Consider the following 27,334-nt stretch of genomic DNA (forward strand, 5'->3'; position numbering starts at 1 on the left):
CTCTCAAATTGTAAAGATGGATATAATCAGATTCACGATATCATTTGAAACCAATAATTAAAAAATTAATAATTTTAATATTGTTCAATTCCATCGGTCCTATATGATATAACCATTGTGTATTAATCAAGTATTATTTTTAAGGGGAATCTCAATTTTATATCCACGTCATACGTGAAAATACATATTAGAAATAGATAAAATGTTTTAACAGCTATGTCTCATTTGCCGAATATGTCACGATTTTAAAAGTTTTACCAGCCATGTTTATCATCTTTTCGAATGTCATCTTTAACTGACATGACATGGTGTTGTATATTGCCAAATAGAATAAGTTTTGTATATGTGGATGTGTAATAGTTCGCCATGTCATATCTAATTAAAATGTGTGCGTATTTGGCAAAGATTAAAAAATAATGGATCAAACTGGAAAAAATTTAAATTATAGTATATTTACAAACGGGTCGTAATTTGGGTATATAGATTTTGTTCCATAATAGTATCTCGTATTGGTAAAATAAATAAAAGATAATAACACTAAAATGGAAAAGTATAATGATAAAAAAACAAGAAAATATCACTATGAGTCTTCTCATATCTGACAAAACTCACACTTTAATTTTTTCTATTTAAAAATTTAAACATACGGCCTTTCACTTTTATTTTCGTCAACAGTTTAATCCCTCCGTCCGTTTTTTGTGATAGTCAACAAAGTTAAAAGACTTAAGAGTAAATTAATTTTCAAATATAAAGGATGAAATTGTTGACAAAATAAAAATGAGGGACCAAATTGTAGATAAAAATAAACATAGATGACCATATAATTTTGTTGACTTCGTTGACTAACACCAAAAAATGAACGGAAGGATTAAATCGTTAACAGTAACAAAAGTGAGGGATCATATCGTTTGATTTTTAAATAAGAGAGATTAAACTGTGAATTATGTGAAATGTGAGGAGTGTCATAGTAAATTGCTAAAAAAATGAATTAACAAATGTGAAGGTTAGTTTAGTAAAAACATTTAGATGAATTAAGTTTACCATATAAAATTATAAATTATTTATTTAATACGTTACACATCACATGTTTTTTTTAAATATATATAAAATAATCAAAAAAATTATATTGATGGAAGTTAGAGAGAATACACCCGCGTGGCATAATTGTTTATAATAATATTGTATTTGATTTTTTAACAGCTCATTAGATAGGTGCATGAAAAATTCATGAATCAGAATTAGGTAAAAAAATTTTAAGAAAGTTTGCCTTGTCGTGTGAGGAAGTAGAAATATGTAAAAGCTAATTATGTAAGTTTAATTTAACAATTTCAGATGACGCACTGAACTGAATATCAAATTGTTTTTCCAAATAATTTCTGGTAAAAAAAAGTAAAGAAATGACCTAGGATACCAATTCATATCCATCACTATTTCATAATACTGCCAGTGCCAATTACACTATTTTCTTTGAAATTTTACACACTCCAATCATATAATGACACTAATACAATCTACTTTTTTATCTATTGAAAATTTAAAGAAAAATCTATTTATTTATTATTTATTATTATTATTATTTTAACAAAAATAGATATATTGAAGAATAAGATTAAAGTACAATAATGAAAGCCATATAATAATAAAAAAATATATAGTATTTTAAATACCCTAATCTAAAAATATATGAAACACATAAAAATACAAGCAAATGATAATAATCGAAAAAAAAAAATTAAGCCGAAATCCCGCTAATTTTGCCATTTTGGCATCCAACACGAAACTAAGTTCCGGTGCGAGTGTCTTAACTTGAAACTTGATCGATTAAACCGAGAAACCGCTTAAACTTTTAAGGTTTCAACCTTTACATCCATGTTCTTCAAAAATATCTAAAAGATAGAGATTACCAACATAAAACTAAATATTAAAATAAACAACAAAAACAACAAATAATATAATATTGAAGAAAAATTCCAATATTTAAAGGTTCATGGATCTTAAGAAAAACAAGAAATTTTTGACATGCAAGCCAAAAAGGCTTCAAAAATTTAAGTTTGGACCATAAATTCTTAACATGCAATTCAAAAAAATCAAGATTAAACATGATTTTTTAAGTGCTTTCAAAATTGAACCCACAAAAGAACACAACTCACTCCAACTATGGAGTAATTATTAGAGCAAATCAAAATAAAGGAAATAAAAAGGTGGTGGAGGAGGTGGTTTTCCGGCCAAAATGACCGGAAAACCACCTCCTCAAACTAAAAGAGTTGAGATCTGTTTAGAGAGAATGGAGAAAATTTTTTTTAGAGAGAGGAGCAGTTTATTTATTTATTATTTATTAAAAATTTAATTAACCGTGTGAGCTGTATAAATGAAAACAGTTTATTTTTATATCTACTTCAAAAATGAAATATTCTCATCTAACCATATGATGATATAAAGCCTCTAACCCGAGGTTCCATAATTTGAAAAGAGTATGCAATTTTCTTTTTGTGTATTAAACATTCTTTTTTTTTTGTCAAACACAACTAATCATCTAATTACTTGATAATGCTAATTAGGTTTGAATTCTATAAATTTGTACGAAATTTATTTATGAACAAGTATAAATTTATTTGATTAATCTAACAACTTTATATTAATTTTAATAACCCAGGTATAATTTTACTCATTTGAGTTCAGTAACCGTGAAACTATTCCATAATTATAAAGTGGTGGTGCCAGGCAACAACACCAAATCTTAATTAGAATTTGGTATTACAACTCCAACAATACACACATTTTAGAGAAGGTACTAATATAATGCACCTGCTCCATTTCATCAGCTGCTCCACTTCTCATTTCCTACTCAATCTTCACTCACTATATATTCCCCCATTTCACAATTCATTCTACATCAATCTCTCATCTTCTTAATCAAATACACATTCGTTTAGCAAATCCGACAATGGCAAAAACCGTGTTTGCAGCCATATTCTATCTTCTCTTCTTATGTGCCAACTCGGCAAGAATCCTCGATGAGGTGGTACCGCAGGATCCGTTCGTTGTGGGCCCACCTGCTGCCACATCGACTTTACCTTCTCCCGTTGCTACTTTTCCAAGTGGCCAATTTCCTGCCATTCCGACCGTAGACGAAGCTGACTCACCTGTTGTTTCTGCCACGGTGGCAGCACCGGATGATGATGTGGAAGCACCGGAAACTGACGTGGCACCTGTAGTTCCTCCTGTTACAGTAGGATCACCAATTCCTGTTCCAACTCCAATCGCCACATCACCAAGCGGGCCATCGTCCACCGTCCCTACAACTGCCACAGTGGCAAATCCAACAGGCCCACAAACTCCAATCGCCACATCACCAAGCGTCGCGACAAATCCAACCGGCCCGCAAACCACAGGCGCCGCCACATCAGCTCCAATATTATCTTTCTTCATGCACGACATCCTCGGCGGATCTCAACCGTCCGTCAGAGTAGTCACCGGAATAATCGCCCGAACCGACATCAACGGAATCCCATTCTCAGTGCCCAACAACAACTTCTTCCCACTCCAAGGAGGAACGCCAGTCCCAAATCTCAACAACATCAACAACCTCATAAACCCAACCACCGCTCCACTAATCACCGGCCTAAATCCCGGCCAAGCCAACACAGTTCTCCAAAACAGCGCCAACAACAACAACGTCGTCAACGGAAACAACCAACCATTCGTCACAGCCGGCCAACTCCCAGCCGGGTCAATCCAAAAACTCATGTTCGGGTCCATCACAGTCATCGACGACGAGTTAACAGAAGAACACGAGTTAGGCTCACCTGTAATAGGTAAGGCACAAGGGTTTTACCTAGCCAGCTCATTGGACGGCACCAGTCATACGATGGCGTTTACAGTTATCATGCACGGCGGAGATAACAATAACCACCATGGTAATGTTATTGAAGATACGATCAGCTTCTTCGGAGTGCACAGAACGGCGTCGCATGAGTCGCAGATTGCGGTGATCGGCGGTACCGGAAAATATGAGAATGCTAAAGGGTACTCGGTTGTTGAGACTATTCCTGACGTGAATCAACATACTACTGATGGTGTTGATACTGTCATGCATTTTACTGTTTATTTGTCTGAGTAATTTGTATTTGTGTTCTTGTTTTGTATTTTGTTTTATGTTTGGAAATTTCTGTAATGGAAGGTAATATATCTGTTATGTAATATTGCATGGTTCTTCTGTTAATTTGATTTAAGGGGTATTTTTTTGGCTTGTGTTAGGTTTTTGCTGGATTGTATTAATCTTTTGTTTGATGGGATTATGGTCTAATTCACCTAATTGCATGTTTAATTGGGTTTTTAATTAAAAGGTTTTTCTAAAAGATTTTTTTTTGTTTGAAAATGACTGTTAATTATTTATCAAAATGAATTTAAATAGCCACAACTTTTTTACGTTTGTTAAATATATCATAATTTTTAAATTTTATCTATTTTATCCATCATCTTTTTGTCAAATATACTTATAATTTGTTTAAAATTGATATGGTGCGATTTTGTATATGCAATCTGGATAAATTATGTTCATATAAACGTATAATATTGCACTACTTCCGCTTCAAAAAAAGAAAGGCCAAAAATTATTAACCTTTTAAAAAAACTTCAATTTTACCAAAATTTGAGTACATTTTCTTTTCTAAATAACCATGAACAACATTACTTGAGAATAAAGAAAACTTATAAAACAAATAACTTGAGCGATAAATCTAATGTAAAAAAGAAAGGAAAATTTGAAAAGTTACAAATCCAAAGGTAGCTTTTAGTTTCAATCGCCATTTTCCTTAAATGCCTAAACATAATTTGTTGAATACAGTGTAAAATCATTTTTATTTTCTCTTTAAAAATGTTTCTTAAAGGACACCAAACCAATCAATTACTAACATACCTTACTGCGAGACGAGTTTTAACTGAATCCCATATTAATTAAGAAACCAATACAAAAATAATTGGCTAAAACTAACCAATCTTCAACGGTGTAACAGCAACAGCAAGCGAGTTAATGCAAAGCACGATATGAAAGTAATTGCTTAAATGAAAAACAAGAAGAATGAAAAAGCAACTCCGTCTAATCATTATATAGTTAAATAAACGGTGCATCCATCTGATAGCTCCGTAATCATCATATCGAGTTGCTTGCTAGTAGCGACAATGACCATGTAATCATTGGAATCGAGTTGAAGTTAAGTGCAGCAATATTGAAGTATACAACAAAAGATTAGAATTTTTTTTTCTTCATTTCAATTTCATTTGAGCAAAAGATGCTGCCAACCCCATGGCCTTGTCCAAATGAACCCCATCTGTTCCCTGAAATGTAACATCAATTTATCACAAACCAAAATTCAAAACTATAACTCAAATAAAATACAACAAAACCTCCCGTGGCTTTGTCCCCAATTAATATGAAATAGATATTACATAAAGACTATGTTACACAGACTCGTATATGGGTGTCCAAAATGGATAATTATCCGCATATCCGACACGTTATTTTTCTTAACTGAAAATACGGGGATATGGATCCAATATAGGACTCGGGCAATTAGGTACGGATATATATGTATACAACAGACATAATTATTTATATGTTGGTTTAAAAAAATATAAAAGATAACTGAAATAAAATTTTATAGCAATAAGTACAGTCTTAGCTCTAAAGAACCAAAACATAACACCAAACCCGGCAAATATGGTCTTTTTACCACATGGTGTGGCAACTTATCGTGAATTCTATCTGTTGAAGTGTCCAACTGTCAGTTGAAGAGTCGGATCCATATCATGTGTCGTGTCGGTGCCATGACATGTCCGACACGGGTATGGCAGGGCAAAATGAAGAGCCCGGGTAACATAGCATAAAGGTGTACTGACTCAGAAAATTTATAGTATAAGAATCCTCTTAAATTGACTAAATATATGATTGATCATGTTCAATCAATCTACATTCTCCTTTTCAAAATGAATGATGTGGACTAAAAGAGTTTGAACTATCTTAAGCCATTCATTTTGTAATGAAGAATACATTGATTGAACATGATAGTCCATGTTCAATCAACTTGAAAACTTAAAAGAGGATCCTATTTGCTGCTTTTATCAATTCTGACCAATTTTAATTTTATCATTTATTACATTATTTGAAGGATTTTGTTTTACTTATAGCTAATATAACCATTGAGTTTGATTTTACTCACTTGAAAGCCATCAACTTATTGTCCTTTTTCAGGTTTGCCTTATTTTAATTTAATTATAGTAGACCAATCAATTTAATGACTTTCAAGTGAATAAAATCAGTTTCAATTAAACAGACTTAACTACAATTAAAACAAAAGCATTCATTTCAAGTTGTAATTGTTAAAATTTAGACTTTTAGTAGTACTGATAAAAGCAGCAAATAATATTTTCTGTTCGGGTCATTAGGCTTACCTAAAAGCTCTCTCCATTAATTATTGTTATCACAATTTAATTGACAAAAATTCTCTGCATATTATTTAAAATAATTCAATAAATAAATTATAACTTTACTTTCATACTCTATTATATTAAAACCTCATCACTACTATACTAACCTGGCCATTGGCAAGACCCCCTTTTCCCTTACCACATCTTCCCTTCAATGGCTCCAAAGCAGCAGTTAACCACTCAGACACCTCCAGCTGCTTGCTCTTGTCTCCCTTTTCAGGCACTCCTGCGCATACCGCAACCTTGTTTGTAGTTTCATCAATGCTGAAAACCATAGCAGAGATTCCCTGCCCAAAAATAATATTAGCACCTATATATAAGAAAACTGTTTTGAAAAGAAACAAATATTATTAGAGCACATCCAAAGACCATAGGCAGCTAGCTGACCTTCTGCAAGACTTTCATGACTGCCTCACGGACTGCAGCTGCATCTAAACCAACATCAACACGAGATATGGAGAATTCCTTCCCTTCAGAAGCAGCTACTTCAGCCATCTCTGTTGCTACCTTCACAGCCTTCTGCATATTTTCTTCAGCAATCTTCTTTTGTGCTTTTCTAATTTCATCCTAATAAAGTACTTTTGTTACAAATCCAGATTCAGAAAGATAATTCGGCATAGATAGTGTTCAAAAAATCTTAATAGTTTTTAATGAAATACCTGGAGTGTAGACATCTTAGCTTTAATATCAGCTTTCTTGGCAGCTGGAACAGGTGCCGAGTCCACACGGCTTTTTAAGGAAGCTACTTTCTGTCCAATGAAAAGAAAATGATAATAATATTAACAAGTAGTGAGACGGACATCACGTGTAATAATATAATTTCTTCTGTAACCACATTACACAATTAGATAGAACGGACCAACAATATCCTACTAGCATCTCTGCTTACTATCCTACAAGCCATTTCCCACATGAAATAGCCAGAAATTAGAGCATTTTGCAGCAAATGTATTTAAACATTTTTCAAATAAACCAAATTCATAATAAAAATTCATTTTCTTTTCTCATTCTGATAAAAAGAATTCTAGAACCAGCACTTTAATTAGTTTAGGATGTATCATGTATAAATAGTCAGCACCCATCCTCAAATTCGTTTCACATTCACCAGTGAGAATAACATTGCATCACATCAAAAGGACCATATAATTAAAGGGAATTAAACCTTTTCCAGTAAGCTTCCTTCTAACTTGAATGCCTCATCGACTTCCTGCTCAAGCAAGGACGCTAGCTCCATTGCCTTAAAAGCACCCTCAGTTGTAACAGCAGTTATTCTTCGTACTCCTTTTGCAATTCCCTCCTCTGATAAAAGCGCGAATGCCTTTGCTTCCCTTGTATTTGAAATATGTGTCCCTGAGGGTTTTGTTTTGGAAAGAACAAAGATACTATCAATGGACAACTTAAAAGCATTATGGGCCCACAAAGAAGTAGTTAGAAGATAAGAACCTCCACATAGTTCAGTAGAGATTGATAACCATTCTTTATTTTCCGGATCAGCTAGAAGGTCCTCAACTTTTCGACCTATTGCCACAACTCTAACTGGATCAGGATAGACCTGCATCAAAAACACCATTCAAAAAGTTCACGTATGCAATAACATGTTCCATTAGAATAATCATATTCATAAGTGTCCTGTCTTACTTCTCCAAAAACAGCACGCAAACCATTAAGACGCTTAGCTTCAGAAAGGGTTGCTTCCTTCGCAAATACTTCTAATTCTGCTTTAATTTGTTCATTCACAATTGACTCAATCCTTCTTAAGAGTTTAGCATCCACTGGCTTGCCTACACAAAGTTCATTAGCATATAAACCAATCCCACAATGAGAAACAAGCATATTAAGCGAACCTTTCTCAACAGCAACGAGGCACCCCTCCCCCTCTCTCTCATACATAATAGAAGGGCAATAATATAATATTTAAACCTCCAAACTAGCGTTAAAAAAACCTCAGACAACTAAACTTCAAGAAGAACCTTTCAAACACCTACATTCGTCAATTTTCTTCCTTCAAGACCACTGGCAGCTGATGTGGATTAGTGTATCAAACTCACCAAAACTTTTCTAGAACCATCGGCATATGTTTTTGAAAATATCATTCATAGTCTCTATACATGTTTTTACCATCTCTTCTACATGTAAATCTTTTATATCATACTCCCTCCATCTTATAAGATAGAAGAAGTTGCTATTTTTAATGTTAGTTAAAGAAAAGATTATCAAAATACCCTTATAATAGAGCAGTAAATTAGTGGCTTTGGTGTTCTAAATCACTAATGCATAATGTTTCACTATACAGAAAGTGCAATTTTTTCTATTTATAAGGGACGAAGGGACTAATTTTAGTGAAATTTCTTTTACAGCTAAATTTTATAACAATTTTAAATTTTGTGAAATGTTTTTCAGTTTCTAAAATTTATCAAGAATTTATTTTTGAAATTTATAAAGTTAATCATGTTTGTTGGTACCTAAACATTTCTTTCATTGCATTCAATATTAAATTCTAAACGAAATTTAAGTATATATTCTAACAAGCACATAATTTAACAGAGATTTTGTTCATTGCGAAAGTTTTATTTCTTTTCATGCTTGCAAATCTGACGAGTTACAAATCATTTCATATTTAAATATCATGTTTTTAAAAAAAAATTCATAAGCTTCATTATCATTTTATTTCCAACGTCAAATTATAATAATAAAAAGTCTCAAAATGAAATTACTAAATAAGGTTAGTTATAAGAATGTGCCTGTTGCAAATACATTTTATTTTTACTTTTGAGTCTCAATAATCATACAATAATAATGTAAGATATTAGAAAACCCTTAATGGTCAAAAAGATATTTTACCAGATCTGTAAAACGAAGAACCCTTTAGGAGTAGAAAATAACAACTCTCATAAAATAATAAAATATATAATTTTTGAGGAGTCAAAAGTGATATTTTATAAAAGCATAGGCACTATCAAATAACCAATCCACCCAAAAGCTCAAGTTGTTAGGCGAGGATTTAACAATAGTTAAATCCTAACACACACATACACGCTTCATGCTCACTAGGCTTCAGGCTTCAAGCGTGAACAAACAAGCACACAGGCCTATCCTTCCTTGTGCTCAAATTATTATTTTAGCGCTTGCCTGGTGCGCCTAGGTGCACAGGCGAGGCACAGTTGGAGCCTCTATAGTCTATACCTTCCAGTCGAGACGCCTTCAGTAAAGCACTCGCCTGGGCTCGCTTAGAATCTTACAAAAACGGAGACTTTCCTATTAATTAGTTTAAACATTCCTATTCTTTTGCCTAGATAAGTGGATTTAATTTAGGAATTGTAAAAGTCTTTTAGGAAGTTTAAAAGTCTTAAGTTTCTATTTAAGTGTATTTTTCTATAAGAGTTTACGTTTACGAGAAACACTAACTTTAATCAAAATACACGGTTAAGTACAATGGAAATTAAGAGTTTTAGATTAATGTTTTATGATTTTTTATTAAATATATGTATAAATATATATATTTAATATTTTTTAGATATATGTACCTTATTTTGCTCGGGCGAGCGCTTTTTTTGCGCTTTCCGCCTCGGGCGATATATGGCCATCTCACCTTGAGTGCGCCTAACCAATTTAACTACCAAGAACCAAATGGAGGTTTCCAAGGATCAAACTCTAGACCTTTTGGTCATAGTGGCTCTGATACCATGTTAGATAAACCGATCCACCCAAAAGCTCAAGTTGTTGGGTGAGGGTTTAACAATAGCTATATCTTAACAGAGACTAAATGAGATAATATACACTAAATTTGCTCAGATGTGGCACCTTTTTCTGATAGAGACAATGTACACATCAACTGCCAAGGGTCGGGAAATAATTGAGTTTACAGCTTCAAATGTCCGAGAGGTTCTTAAAGTTTAGGTGGCTGAGAACTTTTATTGCATAAATTCAGGGCGCTACGCATGTAGTATGCCTATCGAACCGAGTAAGCAGAAGTTACCATGAGAAAAATCAAATCTCAGTTTTTCAGGAAGGACAATTGATCCCTTCTGATCCACATGATTCCCAAGTACTTCCTGAATAAAGAAAATGCAAGGGAGAAAAAGTAAATATAAAGTCTCAGAAATATACTTCTCGCCCATGAATTGTAAATAATTAAACTCATGTATGAGACGCAATTGTAGTATACCCTGAGAGCAAAATTCAACATATGTGTACAAGTATGATTGGGAGCAATGAGCTTACGCCTATCATAGTCAACCTGCACAATTCATTAAGATGTTTGATAATTGCCATAAACATCGAGAAAAAGAAAAAAGAAGACTGCTTCACAAAATATACCTTACAAATTACTTTGTCCCCTACAGAAAATCTGGCAACCTCTCCAATAAGAGAACCAATATGAACAACAAAACCTCCAAATATTTGCACATTAGAAACTTGGAATGACCCGAAAGACCCTTCAAGTGATCCGGTGTCAAAGATCTGCGACCAGAAGAATAAGAATTATATGAAACCTTCTGAGAAAGCAAGGTGGCAAGGAGGGAAGATATAAGTACACACAATGGAGTCTTGGGAGCAGTTAAGATGTTATACTCCAAGCTTAATTTAAAGTAACTTCTGCATTATATTTATAAGCACATAAACCATTGGAGGAAAGCTAACAAAATTCCAGTGACATAATACCATTGGAGGAAAGCTAACAAATTCCAGTGACATAATACCTGACCACCTTGCTCAGCATAGAAACTTGTAGATTCCAAAACTATACCAACTTCATTGCCAGAGGTAGAACTTTCCAAGAACTCAGTACCAGTGTAGATAGCTTTTATTACACTTTCATGTTCCTAAAGCATATAAAATGAACAAGAAAGCAGTCAGCACAAGAATAAACATGACAGTCATAGTATAGGTGATGCCGAGAAAGCACCAAGAGGTGTTTCCACACAAACAGGACAAATAGAAATTGTTATATAACAGTTAAAGCTAATGCTCTCCCAGAATCCTAAAAGTCACGATAATTTATTTCTTTTGGCATTGATAATTATGTCTGCCTGTTCGTCCAGGGAAGGTGAAAATTTTATAGTTCATGCTGGCGGCATTGCCTTTTTATTTCATCATTCTTTCCTCACTTGAATCATGAATAAAAGGGGTCGGGTAGAGTGGCTCTAATTCATGATAAGAGGTTCTAGACCACTTGGGAAAAAGCCCACTCAGAGCACTCCTCCAAAAGTCCTACTGGTCAAACTCTTACATTAAAATCCCCACAGGCAACATACATGTTCTGTTGTTGAGGGTTTCGAAGAGGTACACATAATTGTAAAAAAGAATCAAGAAACTCTCTAATATGATTATGGACAGGTTAATTCAACCCAAATGCAGTTTCTTGGATGGAATAGCAGACCATATTGTGGCACTAGACCATTAGTATTTTGGCCTAAAGAAGACAGGAGAGCATTTATTACTAAACAAACCAATAAAAAAAGACATAACAACAAACTTCTGTGACATCATAAGCTCGTATAATTCATTTCAGATATTCTCCTGTGATTTAAAAATATGCAGGATCGCATGCTATGGCTAATAAATGACAAATATATAAATTTCACCAACTGCAGAGCCCATGGTAAGACATTCTCAAAACCCCTTTGCAGGAATAATAAATTTCATTATGATTGTCACCTATGAAAAACATAGGTCAGAACTTACTGAAGCTATATACCAGCATACTGATTGAAAAGAAACAAATAGGCTTCTAGGTTGAGAAGACCAAAGTTTCAACTCAAATTTGAAACTGAACCAATCCAAAGATAATTATATATCTGGGGTGGAACCAAACTCGACTAGAATATAAACATCTCAATTTTTTCTCCGTGTATTGGAAAATGAAGTCAAATAAGCTGCAAAAAATGGCTGAAAAAAAATGAAAAGAACTACTAAAAAAAAGAATTGTTTAGCAGAATTCCGTCCATTGGGTATAACTTGATCAAACTCAAAAAACCTGAATTTACAGCCAAAATAGACACATTTCCACCCAACAGAACCTGATTCCCTATCTCCAACGAAAAAATGAGAGCTTCTTGACCCAGCCAACAGACCAACTTAGAGGATAAGAATAAAGCACTTCATATCAACTACAGCTCTTTGAATTTTCTAATAGATGTAAAACCTTAAATTTGAAAAATAAAACAGGAAAGACAAGACATACACACAACCCATACATGATGTACAAACAAAACTCAGATATAGGATGCCTTTGCTATAAAGTAGCACAGACGTTTCCTGTTTCAGAGACGGTCAGAAACTTGGCTTTTTGGACACGAAACTCCATTTTTAACATAAATGTCTGTGTCCAAATGGCTCGTTTCTAGTATCCATGTCTGTGCTAATAGAAAAAATTATGATTCATCCTAAACTTTCAGACTTGGAAAAATTTAAACAAGAAACTAAACAACAGATTTCTTCCAAAGATATGCTATGCTAACTTAACAGAGCAAAACAGCAACAGATCAGAATGTAATTATACTGGTCTATCTCCATCTCTCACCTCAAACAATGTAAATTTGAAGGAATCGTCTGTAACAGAAACTCCCTTCCTATGCAACGCAGATGTAGCATCAGCATCCATGACAATATTGCCACCAGCTTGCTGCCAAACAATTTGCACAGAGAAGTAAGACATCAGATATCCAAGATAATTTCACCACAAAAATTCAAAGCCTGGCTCTTTCGAAGTGAAATTTAAGTACCTTATTCTGAGCATTCCTTGACCTTTCCCTTGCCTCATTCATGCAGCTATTGAAGCCCTCAACATCAACTTGTAATCCCATTTCTTCTGCCATCAACTTGTGTGCAATCATTTATTAGGATACATAGGCATATGAACAGATATGCATAAAGGATCAAGAAAGCATACCTGTGTCAGATCTAACGGAAATCCATATGTGTCCCACAAGATAAAGGCATCCTGAAACAAAGAGCTGAACATTGTTAGATGAAGAAATAAAATCAGCAGCGTTTCTTTCCCTTCACTTAATGAGAAAAGTGCTATATCATAAGTTAGAGCATGGTGAACCAGTAAAAGTTTGTAAACTAAAAAAGGAAAAGGTGAAATCATTGCTTGCCTCTCCACCCAAAGTTTTACCCTGAACCTCCTGTGCAGCCTTCTTAAATTTCTCAATTCCCTGAAAACAGGCAGTTCATGTTACAAAGATGAAGCACAAGTTCCATAAAGATGATGCTTAAAGAGAGCCTGGAGGAAGAAAAAAAAGACAAATAATTTGGCTGCCATATTATAGTAGATGGAAAGATCCACTGAAGCTAACCAAAGAAGTAATTAGTAGATTTTCTACTTCCCACAAAGTTAACATTTTTACTTCCATGTTATTTCTTGTGAGGATGAGGAGGCTAAAGGAAATGTCAGCATATCATACACATAAGACATGTCACTTTACACATTTTAAAAAAAAAATAGTAAACAGTTAAGCCGGATTGAAAATTAATAAAAATTGCATTATAAGTCAACGTTGAAATAAGCAATTACTATTCTAAGAATCACCAAAATGTCTAAGATAGAGATGATTGCAAAAAATGTGAAATTTTAAATCGAAAGAATATTAAAATGAAAATAAAATACAAATACAAACAAATAATCAGGTCCTTCCTGTTTAATATCAAACTGCAAATTAACTATTTGAGCGATCATGGGCTAACATCAAGTTGAGATAACAGAGTTTAGTACAGAGACATCATTGGAACCTATGGGAGGACTAAAGTGCCATTTTTAAAAAAATTATGGAGACCAAAGCTTTACGTTTAAAGAAATACTGGACCAGAATGTGTACTACACCAGCCCTCAGGAACCATGTATGATTATCCCAGTAATAGAAAAAAACAAGGAATTCATAATGATTACAGAGCTTAGTATTACAGAGGTACTGTCAATCAAGGATCCTATAGAAGAGGGAATTAATGGTTACCTTGACTAAAGTCTTGCCGAAACTTGCTTCCTCTTCTTTAATTATCTCCTTAATGCGTTCTTCATTTTGTTTTAGCTCAGAGAAAACATCCCCCATCACTTCGGCAACAATATTTACAAGTCTGCATGCACCAAAACCATCAAAGGATCGACAATGAGAAATTTGTCAAATGTGATACACAAATTTATGGCACTTTACAATAATACTTGAAATTGTCATTTTCAATATTTTATAGAAGAAACTATCTAACACAAAGGCAAACTCGTGACAAAAATAACATCTAATTCATTAAATGGCATCATGTAACCCATTCCTACCCATTAAAAAATCCTTCTTGAGCTTTCAGGACTTCACTTCCATACCGAACAGCACGTCGAAGAATTCGTCTCAGAACATATTCACGACCATCATTGCCTACACAGCAACAGAAAAATAACAAGCTACCAAATTTATTCAAATTATAAGGGGAAAAAAAACTGCAAACTCTACAAAACAGTAACAAGTTACTCATATTCATATAGTCTACCTGGGCAAGAACCATCAGCAATGGCAAATGAGAGTGTTCTAATGTGATCAGCAACAACCCTATAGGCCATGTCAATCCTGTCTACATCATCAGGTCCAACTTTTCCAGAATAAGGACGTGCCCCTGTTGCCTACAAATGTTTATGAAAGAAAATAGAAGTGTGAATTAAAACTTAATTTTGTCTCTATTAACAAGCAACTTAAATAACAAACAAAAGCACCCAAAAGAGACTATAGGCTGAAAATAAGATTAGAAGAGTGATACCGGGAATGTGGTGTGTTTCGGATTGTGGTGGTTTATTTTTTTAGGGTATGTAGAGGATAGAGTTAGTTGCTACGCTCTTTTAGTATGTGGTACGTTGAACCTCTCTTGTTCAGAATACTTGTATTGGATTTTGCTTACAGCTATATTTTATATTATTATTGCGTTATTAATAATATGTGTGACTTTTCAATTTGTGTTGTTAATTAGATGACTTCACTTCACAGTTGGCGTGAAACTTTTGAATTCCATCTAAGAGTGACAACAAACACAATATCAATTTTAACAGTTCTCTCTAAAAAGTGTACTTCATAAGTTGTGTTTATTTATAAATCTTAATCAGAAGATTTTAAAATACACCATGTTCATTAAGCCCATAAACTCAAGATGTCCAACAAATATAAGCCTGAGAGATTAGCATTAACTAGAAGAAACAACCTAATACATCAGCAGTAGTTCATTTTCTTAATACATTCTTCTCTTTTGTATTTCTGCATTCTCAAAATTAACCAATTCCTTTATTTCTCACTTAATTTTTTATGATTAAAACACAGTTCAACTGATTTTATCAACAATTTATGGGAACTCTTAGTATGAAGTTCCAGTAAGAGAACCGCCACGTTTCTAATACTCCATTGTACCGCGAATTGAGAGCACATTCCAGTTTATGGAACTGTAGGGGAGGAGCGAATTCTGATAACACTGGATCGGACTTATAATTGCCACTCAACTCATATAAGCTTAAGCAGTTCAGCTTATAATAAGTGAATTGTTCAAGCTTGTGAGTCAGCTTATTCAGCACCCCGTGAGCCAGCACATACACAGCCAAGCCAATTGTAGATATATTTGCATGTGTATGGGCATGCATAATCTTGAATAGCATATGTCATAAGACAGAGAAATAAACTCAACCGAATTATCACACAAAATATGATTATAATACATTTTAACTCTAGTAAAGTACACACATTAACCACTGAAAAAAACTTTCATAGATTGCAATATTACTTTGTACTTTGAAAGAAATAAATTTCAATTATTGTTATGTCGTTGAATATGCATATATGAAAGTTATTTTGTGCAAAAAAAAAAAGCATTCTACATGTTAATAAGACCTTCAATAGGTTGTTGATGTTTTGTCCTTTCACAAGATTTTGGTGTTCTTTTGGGTAAGCAGTAGTTTGGAAAAAGGTCCTCTGAATTCTTTTATGAAGTTATATAGACAGATTTTAACAAGAACATAAAACTAATTCACAACAGGAAAATTAGCATCAATGACGTAAGCTAAAGAATATTTTGGCTTCTTTGATATTGACCATAAAGTCATGTGTTTACTAACTTCAAACTACAAAAGTTCAAAGTTGCAATGATAAATATTGTTAAAAAGTAACTGGATAGCATAATATGTCATATTATCTTTGCATGTTAAGTCACATAACTTGCAGCTTTAAAATGGAAATCGCTAACTAGATGGGGGCATTTTAATTAAAAACCATATAAAATGGAACAATCCAATATCAAAAGAAAACCAGTGAGTATTGACATTTTCCTCAAGTAGAACAATGTGATGTCTCTTTTCCGAAAAAAATTCAGAAATTAAATATCGATTATCATTAGCTAGATAGTTGATATCAAATTTTTCAACTTGTTTTAGCTAGATGATAAAGGTTGCCTGAAATGATTTTGGAACTCACACTAGCTGAGCTTGAGCTCACACCTAGCTCAGGCTCATGAAGATCACTGACCCAATAAGTCTCGGATCTTCCAAGCTCAGCCTATCTCATATGCAGGCCTAGAAGCAATCCTCAAAGAACTCATAGAAAGAAAAATAATTTACCTCTTGGATGGCATCGAAGATGGGTAGAAACACATCAGTATCATAATTGCTCATCTTATTCTGAAGGATAGAAGTCAGTCTCTCAAAACCCATTCCAGTATCAACATGCTTAGCAGGCAGAGGTTTCAAGGAGCCATCACTTTCCCTGTTGAACTGACAGACCATTGAAACATCAATTATGATATTTCGCCATGTCAACATCAGAAATTCTACTCCCTCCGTCCCAATAGAATTGTCCACTTTGAGAATTTTTTTTGTCCCAAAACACTTGTCCACTTTTAAAAAATAACTAACTTTACACTTAATTTTTCTATATTACCCCTATTTAAAGGTCACTAATAAAAGTAAATTATATGTGGACCCTACATTAAATAGGGGTATGACAAGAAAAGTAAGGAAAATTTTACAAAAACTATACACAATGATTGCTTTTCTTAAACTGTGTGTGGACAACTCTATTGGGACGGAGGGAGTAATATATTAGTGTACAATGTCCAAAATAATGACATATTCCAAAAAATTCAAGCATTTGAAAAAAATAGTAACAATTAATATCTGGAAAGCACTAAAGCAACAAAATAAAATAATACCTGAATAAAGACAAGATTCCATATCTCAATGCATGTAGGATCGTCATTATTAACCAATTTAGAAGCATCCCGATCACCAATTCTATCATAATGTATTTCTGTGCAAGGGCCGCATGGACCAGTATCGCCCATCTCCCAAAAATTATCCTGATCATAGACCAAGCATAATCAGAAATCAAAAATAAAACTTTCAAATATACATATTTGTATATGTGTGTGTCGTAGGAAATGGGCTTCTCAATTAATTAGTTGAGCACTAGTAGCATACCGACAGCCATCATAGTTAAATCCTTTCAAAAGCCATATACATTTGTCTGTTTACAGTCTCAACGTCTGATTAGAAGTTGAGCATATTTATAATGTAATAGGTGTATGAAGTATGTAGACAATAGTGACTAATAGCACAATATTTCTATCAAAAGAAAAATAAAAAGGAACAACTATATCTAGTATTATGCCAATTCCAGGCCCATTTCTATTTTTAAGAAAACACATTACAATCTACTTATTAAAAGTTGGGGGCATATTGCAATGATGCATGGTAATCTAGTCAAGGAAAAAATATAGGAAAAGGATAAAGGAAGTCATACTTTACAGCCAAATGGCAGCACCCGTGCAGGTGGCAAAAGTTCAAGCCAAATATCTCTTGCTTCTGTATCAGGAGCAAGACCAGCTTTTTCATCACCGCCAAAATAGGTTGCATAAAACCGCTCAGCAGGCAGTTTATACACCTGCAAGTCCATAAAAATTGAAGAAAAAATAAGTTTATGGGGAAATATAATAAATAGGAACATGTAAAAACAAAAAGAAAAAAAAACAGTCGGTCTTAAATATCTTAGCGACAACAAACTCCAACACCTATTATGTAACATCAAATAATAACAATCAGAAAATTTCAAAAGTCAAAAAACAGAGAACCCTAAAGACTGATATTTATACCTTAGTTAGAAGCTCCCAAGCCCATTCAATAGCATCTTTCTTGAAATAATCTCCAAATGACCAATTCCCTAACATCTCAAAGAATGTATGATGATAGGTATCCTTCCCCACATCATCAAGATCATTATGTTTCCCGCCAGCACGAATACACTTCTGGGTATTGCATGCTCGAGTTAGCTTACTCAATTCAGTGTTGGGATCAGCAGTTCCAAGGAAAATAGGCTTAAACTGGTTCATTCCTGTAAAAATAGATAAACAAGGTGTCACAAACCTTACCACACGGTGTTTGTAAAAAAAATGATATAATTTAAAGCTTAATTGCGTAAATATCACGAACTTTAGCGTGCTTAGTAATTATAACACGAACTTTCAGTTTGGCAATGTCGGCCACCAACTTTCATTTTTTTGCAATTTTCAACACCGTGCAATGTTTCATCAAAAAATGCTGATGTGGACACCGAAATCAGCATTTTTTGATGGAAAATTGCTTGGTGTTTAAAATTGCAAGAAATGATAGTTCACATATTAAATTGTCGAAATTGAAAGTTTGTGTTAAAATTGCAGAACACGCTAAAGTTCATGATTTTTATAGGAATTAACCCTATTTGTTCGGAAATACTAAAAAATGAAAGAATCTAATGCAATCCAAGTCAGTGTTATATACTCGAATTGCTAAAACTATACATTTTCAACTTTAAGAAAATGGCAAATTAGAGCACGTTTTAATAGAGATGAATCATATTGAAACAAATATAAATTTCCAAAAATTCAATTCAATTCAGTTAAAAATTGCATCTGATTACAAGTTATCAGCATAATCAACACAAAAAAAAACCTAACATAATATACTCGAAAAGCTCATAGTTGCTAAAACTAATAAACATTTTAAACTATAAGAAACTGCCAAAATGATGAAATCATATTGATATAAACATAAATTTCCGAAAATTCAATTCCAATTTAATTATAAACTAAGTATGTTATGAACAAAAAAAACCCTTCTATATCTGTTGCAAAAAAAAAAACTTAATTCAAACTAAAATTAATTAATACAAAAACAAATTAATTTACCAGCGTTAGCAAACAGCAGAGTGGGATCATTAACAGGAACAACAGGACTAGATTTCCAATGCTTATGATTTTTCTGCTCATAAAACTTAATGAAAGTCTCTCTCACTTTCTTCGCCGGCCACTTGGCCTCAACGCCCGGCATCACCGCCGCACCAGAAGAAAATAAAGAGAAAGAAGCGGAGAGAGCGGTGGTTAGCGGCAGACGACGGTAATATAGAGAACACCAAGCGGCCACCGCCAGCGGCGCTGCTTGCTGGAGAAAGAAGGAAGAACGAAAGAACAGTTACAAGCTGCTTTAGTTTAGCTTCAATCTCTGTAACTTAAAAATAATTAGAAAACGGCCTCAATTTGTAACTTTTAGGTAAAAGATATTTACACATTTTATCTCAACACGGACAAATTGCATAAAATACCTCACGTTTTTTTCAAATTTATATTTTTACTATAAATTTTAAAATATTTATAATTTTACTCCGTTATCATCTTGTTATCATAAATCCTTTTGTAATTATATTTTTGTGTACATTATCATCCAATTATCATAACTTTATCATACTTCATTATCATCTAGTTATCATACTGCAGTGTTATGATAATGACATGATAATATACTGATACTGACATGATAATCAGACACTGTTTTATCATAACATTATCATCTTGGTACCATAAATGTTATTATCTCGATATCCTATGATAATGTTATGATAACGATATATGATAATATTATGATAACGATATGATAATCAAACATTATTTTCTGTAGAATTTTTTTTTCCTGCAATGTTATGATAGCTACATGATAATACAGTGATATTCATATGATAATCAGATGTTGTTTTTTTATAAAAAAATATTTTTTCTGCAGTATTATGATAATGAAATGATAATGCAGTGATACTCATATATGATAATCAGATGCTGTTTTGTTTGCAGAAAATCGTTTTTTCAATCATAAAATCGTTTTTCATGCAGATTTTTAGATCTAAAGTTGAAAAAAAAAATCAAAGAGTAAATTATTTAGATATGAAAGTCAACATAAATCGTATTAATCACCACGAATTAAAAAAAATTCTAAAATCAAATATGAAACGAACGAAGAGCGACAATAGAATGATGGCGGAGTTACGATGGACTGATAGCGGAGCGACGAAGAAGAAGAGAACAAAAATGGAGAAGAAGAAGAAGAAGAAGAAGAAGAAGAAAGTGACGGAAAAAAACAAACAGAGAAGAAGAAGAAGAAAAAGAAGAGAGAGAAAAAAGTGACAATTGTCACTTAGAGTAAAAAAAATAGAGAAAATAACAGAAAAAGGCAGAATTCTGCACTTCTTTTCCCAGAATACCATTTTTCTAGTTTCTTTTCATCACTACCATTTTTTCATAATTTCTTTTCATCACCACAATCTTTAAACAAATCACTATTGCAACCTTCATAAAACACGATCTGTATGAATAGAGGCGGCGGCGGAAATCCCCCTCCTTCCCCGTGTGAAACGCTACCTTCAGAAAACACGATCCATTTCCAGATAAAAAAAAGTGATTGAGAGTAAGGAAAAATATGTCATCCCTAAATGGATTTCTATGAGATTTAGATTAATGTCAAGGGATTTCATGGTGGCGGTGGAGAAAATGTTAGATCTGGATGGTTTTCTTGGGTTTTTCTTCATGTTTATCATGAATTAGTTATAAAAATGAAATATTTAGGATTCAGTTGGTATTAGTGGTGCAGTGCTAACATTCTACATAAGTTTTAATTTAATTAACATTAAGGCCTAAGCCTAACAAATGAATGAAGAAAGTGAAATTTAAATCAGAAAAAGAGCAGTGAACCTGAGGCGAGAAAAAGAGAAGCAAGGGCAAAGATGCAGAAGCTTTAAACAAGAAGGATAAAGTGGTCTAAAACGGTAAAACTATGGCAGTGGAGAACTTTTTTGGCTTATTGTTTTCAAAGTGGAAACCATTTCACACACTTTTATAGTTTATACTTTATATAATAGGTACACATATTATACATCTTCAAATACATTTATTATGATTTATTAACAAAACAATTATTTTAAATTAAAAAAATTAATTTTAATTAATAACAACACGATGAATTTAATTTATATAATAAATTTTTAAAATAAACAAACTTACTTGATACATCTTTGATATATATTTTATACATCTTTAATACAAATTTTGATACATCTCCGATACATTATTTATACATGATAAATACATTTATTAAATATACACGATATATACATTTTGTTTTTTTAGTATGTATTAAAGATGTATATTTTTTCTATTTAAAAATAGAAATTTATATTATATATATCATTAATGTATTTCTTTATTTGTTTTACACTTATTTTTTTTATTCTAAAAATATAACTTTTTAAATGTATCTAATAGATACATTTTTGATACATAATTTATACATAATAGATACATATTTAGTTTTTTTAATTGTATATAATATGTATCTTACATGTATATATTTTATTCAATAAAATAAATTTGTATTATATTTATATATCATAGTTTGTATTTTTATAGTATTTTTTTATCAAATTTTAAAAAAAATTGCAGTTTTAAAAATTGTGACATAAAATATTTAAATAATTTTGGTATTTTTAAAAGTGAAACTTTAATTTTAATAATAATGAAAATGAAAATGTTAAATAATTTTATTGATATAATTTTATTGATATAATTTTATTGATAAAATAATACTCCCTCCGTCCCATTTTGTTTGTCCACTTTCTAATTTCATACATATTAAGAAAATTTTAATTACTGACAGTTCTTCCTTTTGTACCCTTTTTGATTCTTGAGTTAATTTACAATTGCTATATTAGAAAAGAAGAATAGTCAATACAATAATAGTAATAACATTAAATGCCAACAAAATTACAAGTTTATGAATAAACAAATGTAAGATAGTCAAACATATGTATTTATGGTACATAATATTCTATAAATTATATCCATTTATATTAAGGGTAAAAGAGGAAAATCTGTGTATATAATACAAATGTGATAATTATTTTAGGACATTTAAATATAGAATAGTGGACAAATAAAATGGGACGGAGGAAGTAGATTTTAATATACAAACAATCTGTTTTTGTTTAACAGATAGTAAACAAGGCTACTATGAGCTGCGCAGTGCGCATCATGCGCGGGTCATGCACCTGCTTACGTCAGCAAAAATGGTAGTGTTGAAATCTTTGTGATACGCGTGTAATAAAATTAAATTTGATGGCAAAGTGTGAAATTGATGGGTTTTTTTTGGTATTTTTGTTGTTTTCTCAAAAAAATATGGCTTGAGTAAAATAATAATAAAAATTAGGCATAATTATAATGTAAACATGTGTCAGAGTAAAAAAATAAAAACAATAAAAAAAGTGAGGTGTTTTCTTCATCTTTTTCTTGTGAGGTAGGAAATCAAATTATTTTTAAAAATAGGATACTTATTCTAATTTTTTCAAAAAAAAATTATAATTTTTATAAAAGTACTTATCGGCCCTTTTATTTTTTCTGGGTATAGTTAAGTCCTTTTTGTTTTCAAATAGAATAAATAACTCCTTTCGTATACCACCATTAGAAACACTCGTTAATGGCTAACATGTCTCTCATAATCATATAGGGAAAAAATTCAAAAATAATTTTAATGCCTAAAATATTTATTGAAAATTTGAAGAGAAAATGTCCCAAAAATAAATTAAGATAGTTTATTTGTTTGATTTTAAAACAACAAGAATTTAATTGTTTAATTTTAAAAATACGAAGATTTAATTGTGCTCTAAAAATATAAAAAAACTGATCTATACTTTTAAAAAAATATTGAAATTTTTTATACCTTCGCCATAATTTTTATAAAATTAGTTTGACCTTTGTATTTTTAAAAGGACATGATGAGGGTTTATTTATTCTAGGTCAATAGCTTACTTAGGTCCCTTAATTTTCTTATCTATTTTATGTAGCTTATATCTTTACTAATAACTTAAGTGATTGTTTAATCCCTTGAACCCAAATGTTGATCTTTTACTCCTTTCGTTCTTTTTTAGTTGTCCATTTAGCCAAAATTGCACATATTAAAATAGTGAGATTTTTGTTTAAATAATAGGAGTAAAATATTAATATAACTCTATTATGAAATAAATGTTTTGTAAATTGAGTTATAAAATTATTTATTAGGGAGGATTAAATTTGAAAGATAATAGCTAATATTATCTTAAAATTCTAAATGAACAATTAAATATAGACAAATTCATTTGCTTAAATGGACAACTAAAAAAGAATGTGGGAGTATTAAAAACGAGTATAGAGTGTTTAACTTTGTTCCTAAATAAATGAGGGTGGTAAAAAGAAAATGGGGCATTCCGAGAATTGAACTCGGGACCTCTTGCACCCTAAGCAAGAATCATGCCACTAGACCAAATGCCCTTTGATGATATTAATTTGTTATATGTAATAATTTAACTAAATGTGTAGGGATAAACTCATCTTCCCTTCTTCACTTCTCAACTAACTACTTAAAAAATACGGGGTACATGAGGTTTTCTGAACGGGTCTCAAATCTTTAAGTCTTCTCCATTCAGATTAATCCCCACTTGAGCCGTGTAGGTCCCTTGCAGGAGGCAAACTCTGGCCCCAAATTTTAAACGGCTACATATATGAGTACGGTTCAACCAAAAAAAAATTAAATGCTTTTACTTAAAACTTTGACCAAACAAAAAAAATTAACTACTTAAATAAGTTACAAGATGTGTGATCTTATCTATACTATATATAAAAGTACGGATGGGAAACATGCACATCTACGTTAATGTAATTTTCATTTTATAAAATATAATTATTAATTAAAAACTATTGAAATTAGAGTACTAACTAATATAAAATACTATATTAAAATAATTATCAAAATTAGAATACCAACTAAAATAAACTACTATGTTAAGATAATTGTTTAGAATACTAATTAAAATAGACTACTTTTAATATTTAATAATTATTTTCTAAATCATATGGAATTCTAAATAAATTAAACTACTTCAAATAGATTGTTATTTTAATTATTGTTTGATATTTTCTATTTAAATTCTCGATAATTATAAAATTTGATTATCAATTAAAAATATTAAACTATTAATAAAATCATATAAAATATTAAATAAAATAACTTATTTCTAATTAACTATTATTTTATATATTACTTAGTAATTTGACAAGTATAGTTATAATAAAAGGACACACAATTCTCATGCATTTATATTACTAAGTAATTTGACGAGTATAGTTATAATAAAAGGTTACACAATTCTCATGCATTTTTTATTGGATGCAATAACCTAAAGATTTAAAGTTTTACTCCTCTTATGAGTTACAATTAAACTTTTTAATTTTAGCAGTTATAGTTTCATTTAAAAAACGTTTCATTTCAATTATAACCAAGTATGTTCAATTAAATCAATTGAATTTGATTATGCTTACTTGGTAGAAGACTAAATATACTATAAAAAAAGTGATGCAATAAAAAGATTAAAAAAAAAACCCTTTAGGGGTGAGATAAAAGATAAAAAGATACACCGAAATAAATCTTCTTTATAGCTCTTTGTTCCATTTTAGAAGTATTTATTATTATTATTATTATTTTATTCGGCTAATGTCAAAAAAATCACGAACTTTACACGTTTTCTCATTTTAATCATGAAGTTTAAATTTTCTCATTTTCATACACGAACTACCACTTTTTCCCAAATTCATACACGCTGCTGAGGTGGCACTCATTAATTGGTGTAAAATGACCTCCACCTCAGCGAATTACACCAATAGAGCTGTGACACCTTAGCACCGTGCATGAATTTGAGAAAAAGTGGTAGTTCGTGCATGAAAATGAGAAAATTTAAAGTGCATGATTAAAATGAAAAAACATGTAAAGTTCGTGAATTTTTATGACATTACCCCTATTTTATTTTCATGTAATTTTTTTTGGGTAATGTCATAAAAATTCACGAACTTTACATGTTTTCTCATTTTAATCATGCACTTTAAATTTTTTCATTTTCGTGCACGAACTACCATTTTTTTCTCAAATTCATGCACGGTGCTGAGGTGTCACGGCTCCATTAGTGTAATTCGCTGAGGTGGAGGTCATTTTACACCAATGAATGAGTGCCACTTCAGCACCGTGTATGAATTTGGGAAAAGTGGCAGTTCGTGTATGAAAATGAGAAAATTTAAACTTCATGATTAAAATGAGAAAACGTGTAAAGTTCGTGATTTTTTTTGACATTAACCCTTTTTTTAAAATGACTAAAAGAAGAATAGGAAAAAAAACTCAACCTAAAAGTAAAAATGAATTTTAAAATGAGACATTTTAGAATGAAAATGTAATTGATTATTTCAAGTTATACAAAGTAATTTTCTAATTGTTTTTTCTTTAAATTCATGAAAAACAAACAAACTGAAATTTCAAAAACAAGCACACATTACAACATACTCAAGACAACTTAAAATATCAAACACAAACATTTAGTATGTAACATAGACACTAAACTCAAGCAGAGTCTCTATACCATCAGTCTCATGCTGATTAGTAGCCGGGAACGTCTTAACAATGGCAAATCCCTGAGCATTCACATATTTTCCGGTGCCGCCCATAATAGCAAGCTGAGATTCCGACACGGCGGTCCGATGAACCCCGAAAAAGCTAAGACTATCTTCATAATGACTGTTTTGGAACATAACTGTAAATGCCATAGTTTGACTAGTACCATCAACAGAACTAGCTATGTAAAACCCCTGTGCCCTGCCAACAAATTGTGACCTTAAATCGTGCCCTTCGGTTAGTTCATCATCGATCACGGTCATGGTTCCGAACATGAGCTGTTGAGGAGTTGACGGAAGGCTGTCTCCGCTAACGACCGGGAAATTAAATCCGTTATTATTATTACCATTATTTTGTGACACAACATTTGCTGTGGTACCACTTAGGCCTGTGAGGAAAGGTAGGTTATTGTTATTAATAAGTCCGTTGTTGTTGTTGTTTTGAGGCACCCCGTTGCTAACCGGGAGGACTGCACCGTTGGGTTTGGCGAACGGAACTTGACCGTTGACTGCCGGGTTGCTGACAATGCCTGTTACAGCTCGAGCTGTAGGGTTTGACCCTCCAAGAATATCGTGCATGAAAAAGGTTAAGGTATGACCATCAGAGTTAACCGTTGGCGTGGAACCCGTGCCTGCAGAAACACCCGGCTGCGTGGATGCTACTGGTGTGGGGAATGGCTCTGGTGGCACCACCGGAGCCTCGGGATCCTCGTCGAGCATCCGGGAAGCGGTTGTTAAGGCAATGGTGAGGGAAATGAAGAGAAAATAGGCTAGAAATTTGTTGTTTTCCATTTGATAAATTGCAGTGGGAAGAATGAGATAACAGAGTTAAGAATTGCTAGATTTCTTTTGTGTTTCTGGTTATGCATTTAGGGTAACGCCAATATGTGTATTTATAGTTTTGAGTTGAGTATTAAGAGTTGATGAAATGGAGTTGGTACAATAATAAGTTTTAGTGCTATGGTTAGAAATAAATTAATCTGTGTTTTAGCTCACCTAAACAAGGTCTGGATCAACTTTTCCACTACAGCTAATTATAAGGTCTGGATCACCTTTAGTAAGAAACTTT

At 32.2% G+C, this 27,334-nt stretch overlaps 3 protein-coding genes and 1 non-coding gene across 4 annotated transcripts; 1 reads left to right on the plus strand and 3 right to left on the minus strand.

Moving 5' to 3' along the window:
- Nucleotides 1–2,882: 2,882 nt before the first annotated feature.
- LOC126660441 (dirigent protein 24-like) lies at nt 2,883–4,249 on the plus strand. The gene has a single exon (XM_050353957.1). It carries the CDS (start codon nt 2,945–2,947, stop codon nt 4,118–4,120), a length of 1,176 nt encoding a protein of 391 aa, XP_050209914.1. The 5' UTR covers nt 2,883–2,944; the 3' UTR covers nt 4,121–4,249.
- An 832-nt stretch (nt 4,250–5,081) lies between these two features.
- LOC126660432 (alanine--tRNA ligase-like) lies at nt 5,082–19,988 on the minus strand. The gene is made up of 23 exons (XM_050353940.1): nt 19,666–19,988; nt 18,595–18,833; nt 18,246–18,386; nt 17,656–17,802; nt 17,066–17,218; nt 14,968–15,097; nt 14,759–14,855; nt 14,442–14,562; nt 13,587–13,646; nt 13,379–13,429; nt 13,212–13,307; nt 13,010–13,111; nt 11,187–11,309; nt 10,804–10,947; nt 10,652–10,723; nt 10,463–10,538; nt 8,125–8,267; nt 7,930–8,038; nt 7,649–7,836; nt 7,146–7,235; nt 6,874–7,053; nt 6,594–6,773; nt 5,082–5,337 (listed from the first exon to the last, which is right to left on the minus strand). Exons 1-23 carry the CDS (start codon nt 19,805–19,807, stop codon nt 5,266–5,268), a joined length of 2,856 nt encoding a protein of 951 aa, XP_050209897.1. The 5' UTR covers nt 19,808–19,988; the 3' UTR covers nt 5,082–5,265.
- A 4,042-nt stretch (nt 19,989–24,030) lies between these two features.
- On the minus strand, nt 24,031–24,102 carry TRNAP-AGG (transfer RNA proline (anticodon AGG)). The gene has a single exon. It is a non-coding gene; the product is annotated as a tRNA-Pro (tRNA).
- A 2,001-nt stretch (nt 24,103–26,103) lies between these two features.
- Nucleotides 26,104–27,133, minus strand: LOC126660882 (dirigent protein 10-like). Its single transcript, XM_050354585.2, has one exon. The coding sequence runs from the start codon at nt 27,055–27,057 to the stop codon at nt 26,191–26,193; it is 867 nt and encodes a 288-aa protein (XP_050210542.1). The 5' UTR covers nt 27,058–27,133; the 3' UTR covers nt 26,104–26,190.
- Nucleotides 27,134–27,334: the final 201 nt, after the last annotated feature.

This window comes from Mercurialis annua, linkage group LG8 (genome assembly GCF_937616625.2).
Source record: "Mercurialis annua linkage group LG8, ddMerAnnu1.2, whole genome shotgun sequence".
NCBI classification, from domain to species: domain Eukaryota; kingdom Viridiplantae; phylum Streptophyta; class Magnoliopsida; order Malpighiales; family Euphorbiaceae; genus Mercurialis; species Mercurialis annua.

Bases quoted from the DNA above. Each gene is read 5' to 3' on its own strand.
- LOC126660441 (XM_050353957.1), top strand. From the start codon at position 2,945: ATGGCAAAAACCGTGTTTGCAGCCATATTCTATCTTCTCTTCTTATGT.
- LOC126660432 (XM_050353940.1), bottom strand. From the start codon at position 19,807: ATGCCGGGCGTTGAGGCCAAGTGGCCGGCGAAGAAAGTGAGAGAGACT. The intron at 17,219-17,655 runs GTATTATTTTAT...ATGGTCTGTCAG, and splicing joins GGAATCTTGTCTTTATTCAG to TTCAACAGGGAAAGTGATGG. The intron at 14,563-14,758 runs GTAGGAATGGGT...TGGTGCATGCAG, and splicing joins CAAGAAGGATTTTTTAATGG to ACTTGTAAATATTGTTGCCG.
- LOC126660882 (XM_050354585.2), bottom strand. From the start codon at position 27,057: ATGGAAAACAACAAATTTCTAGCCTATTTTCTCTTCATTTCCCTCACC.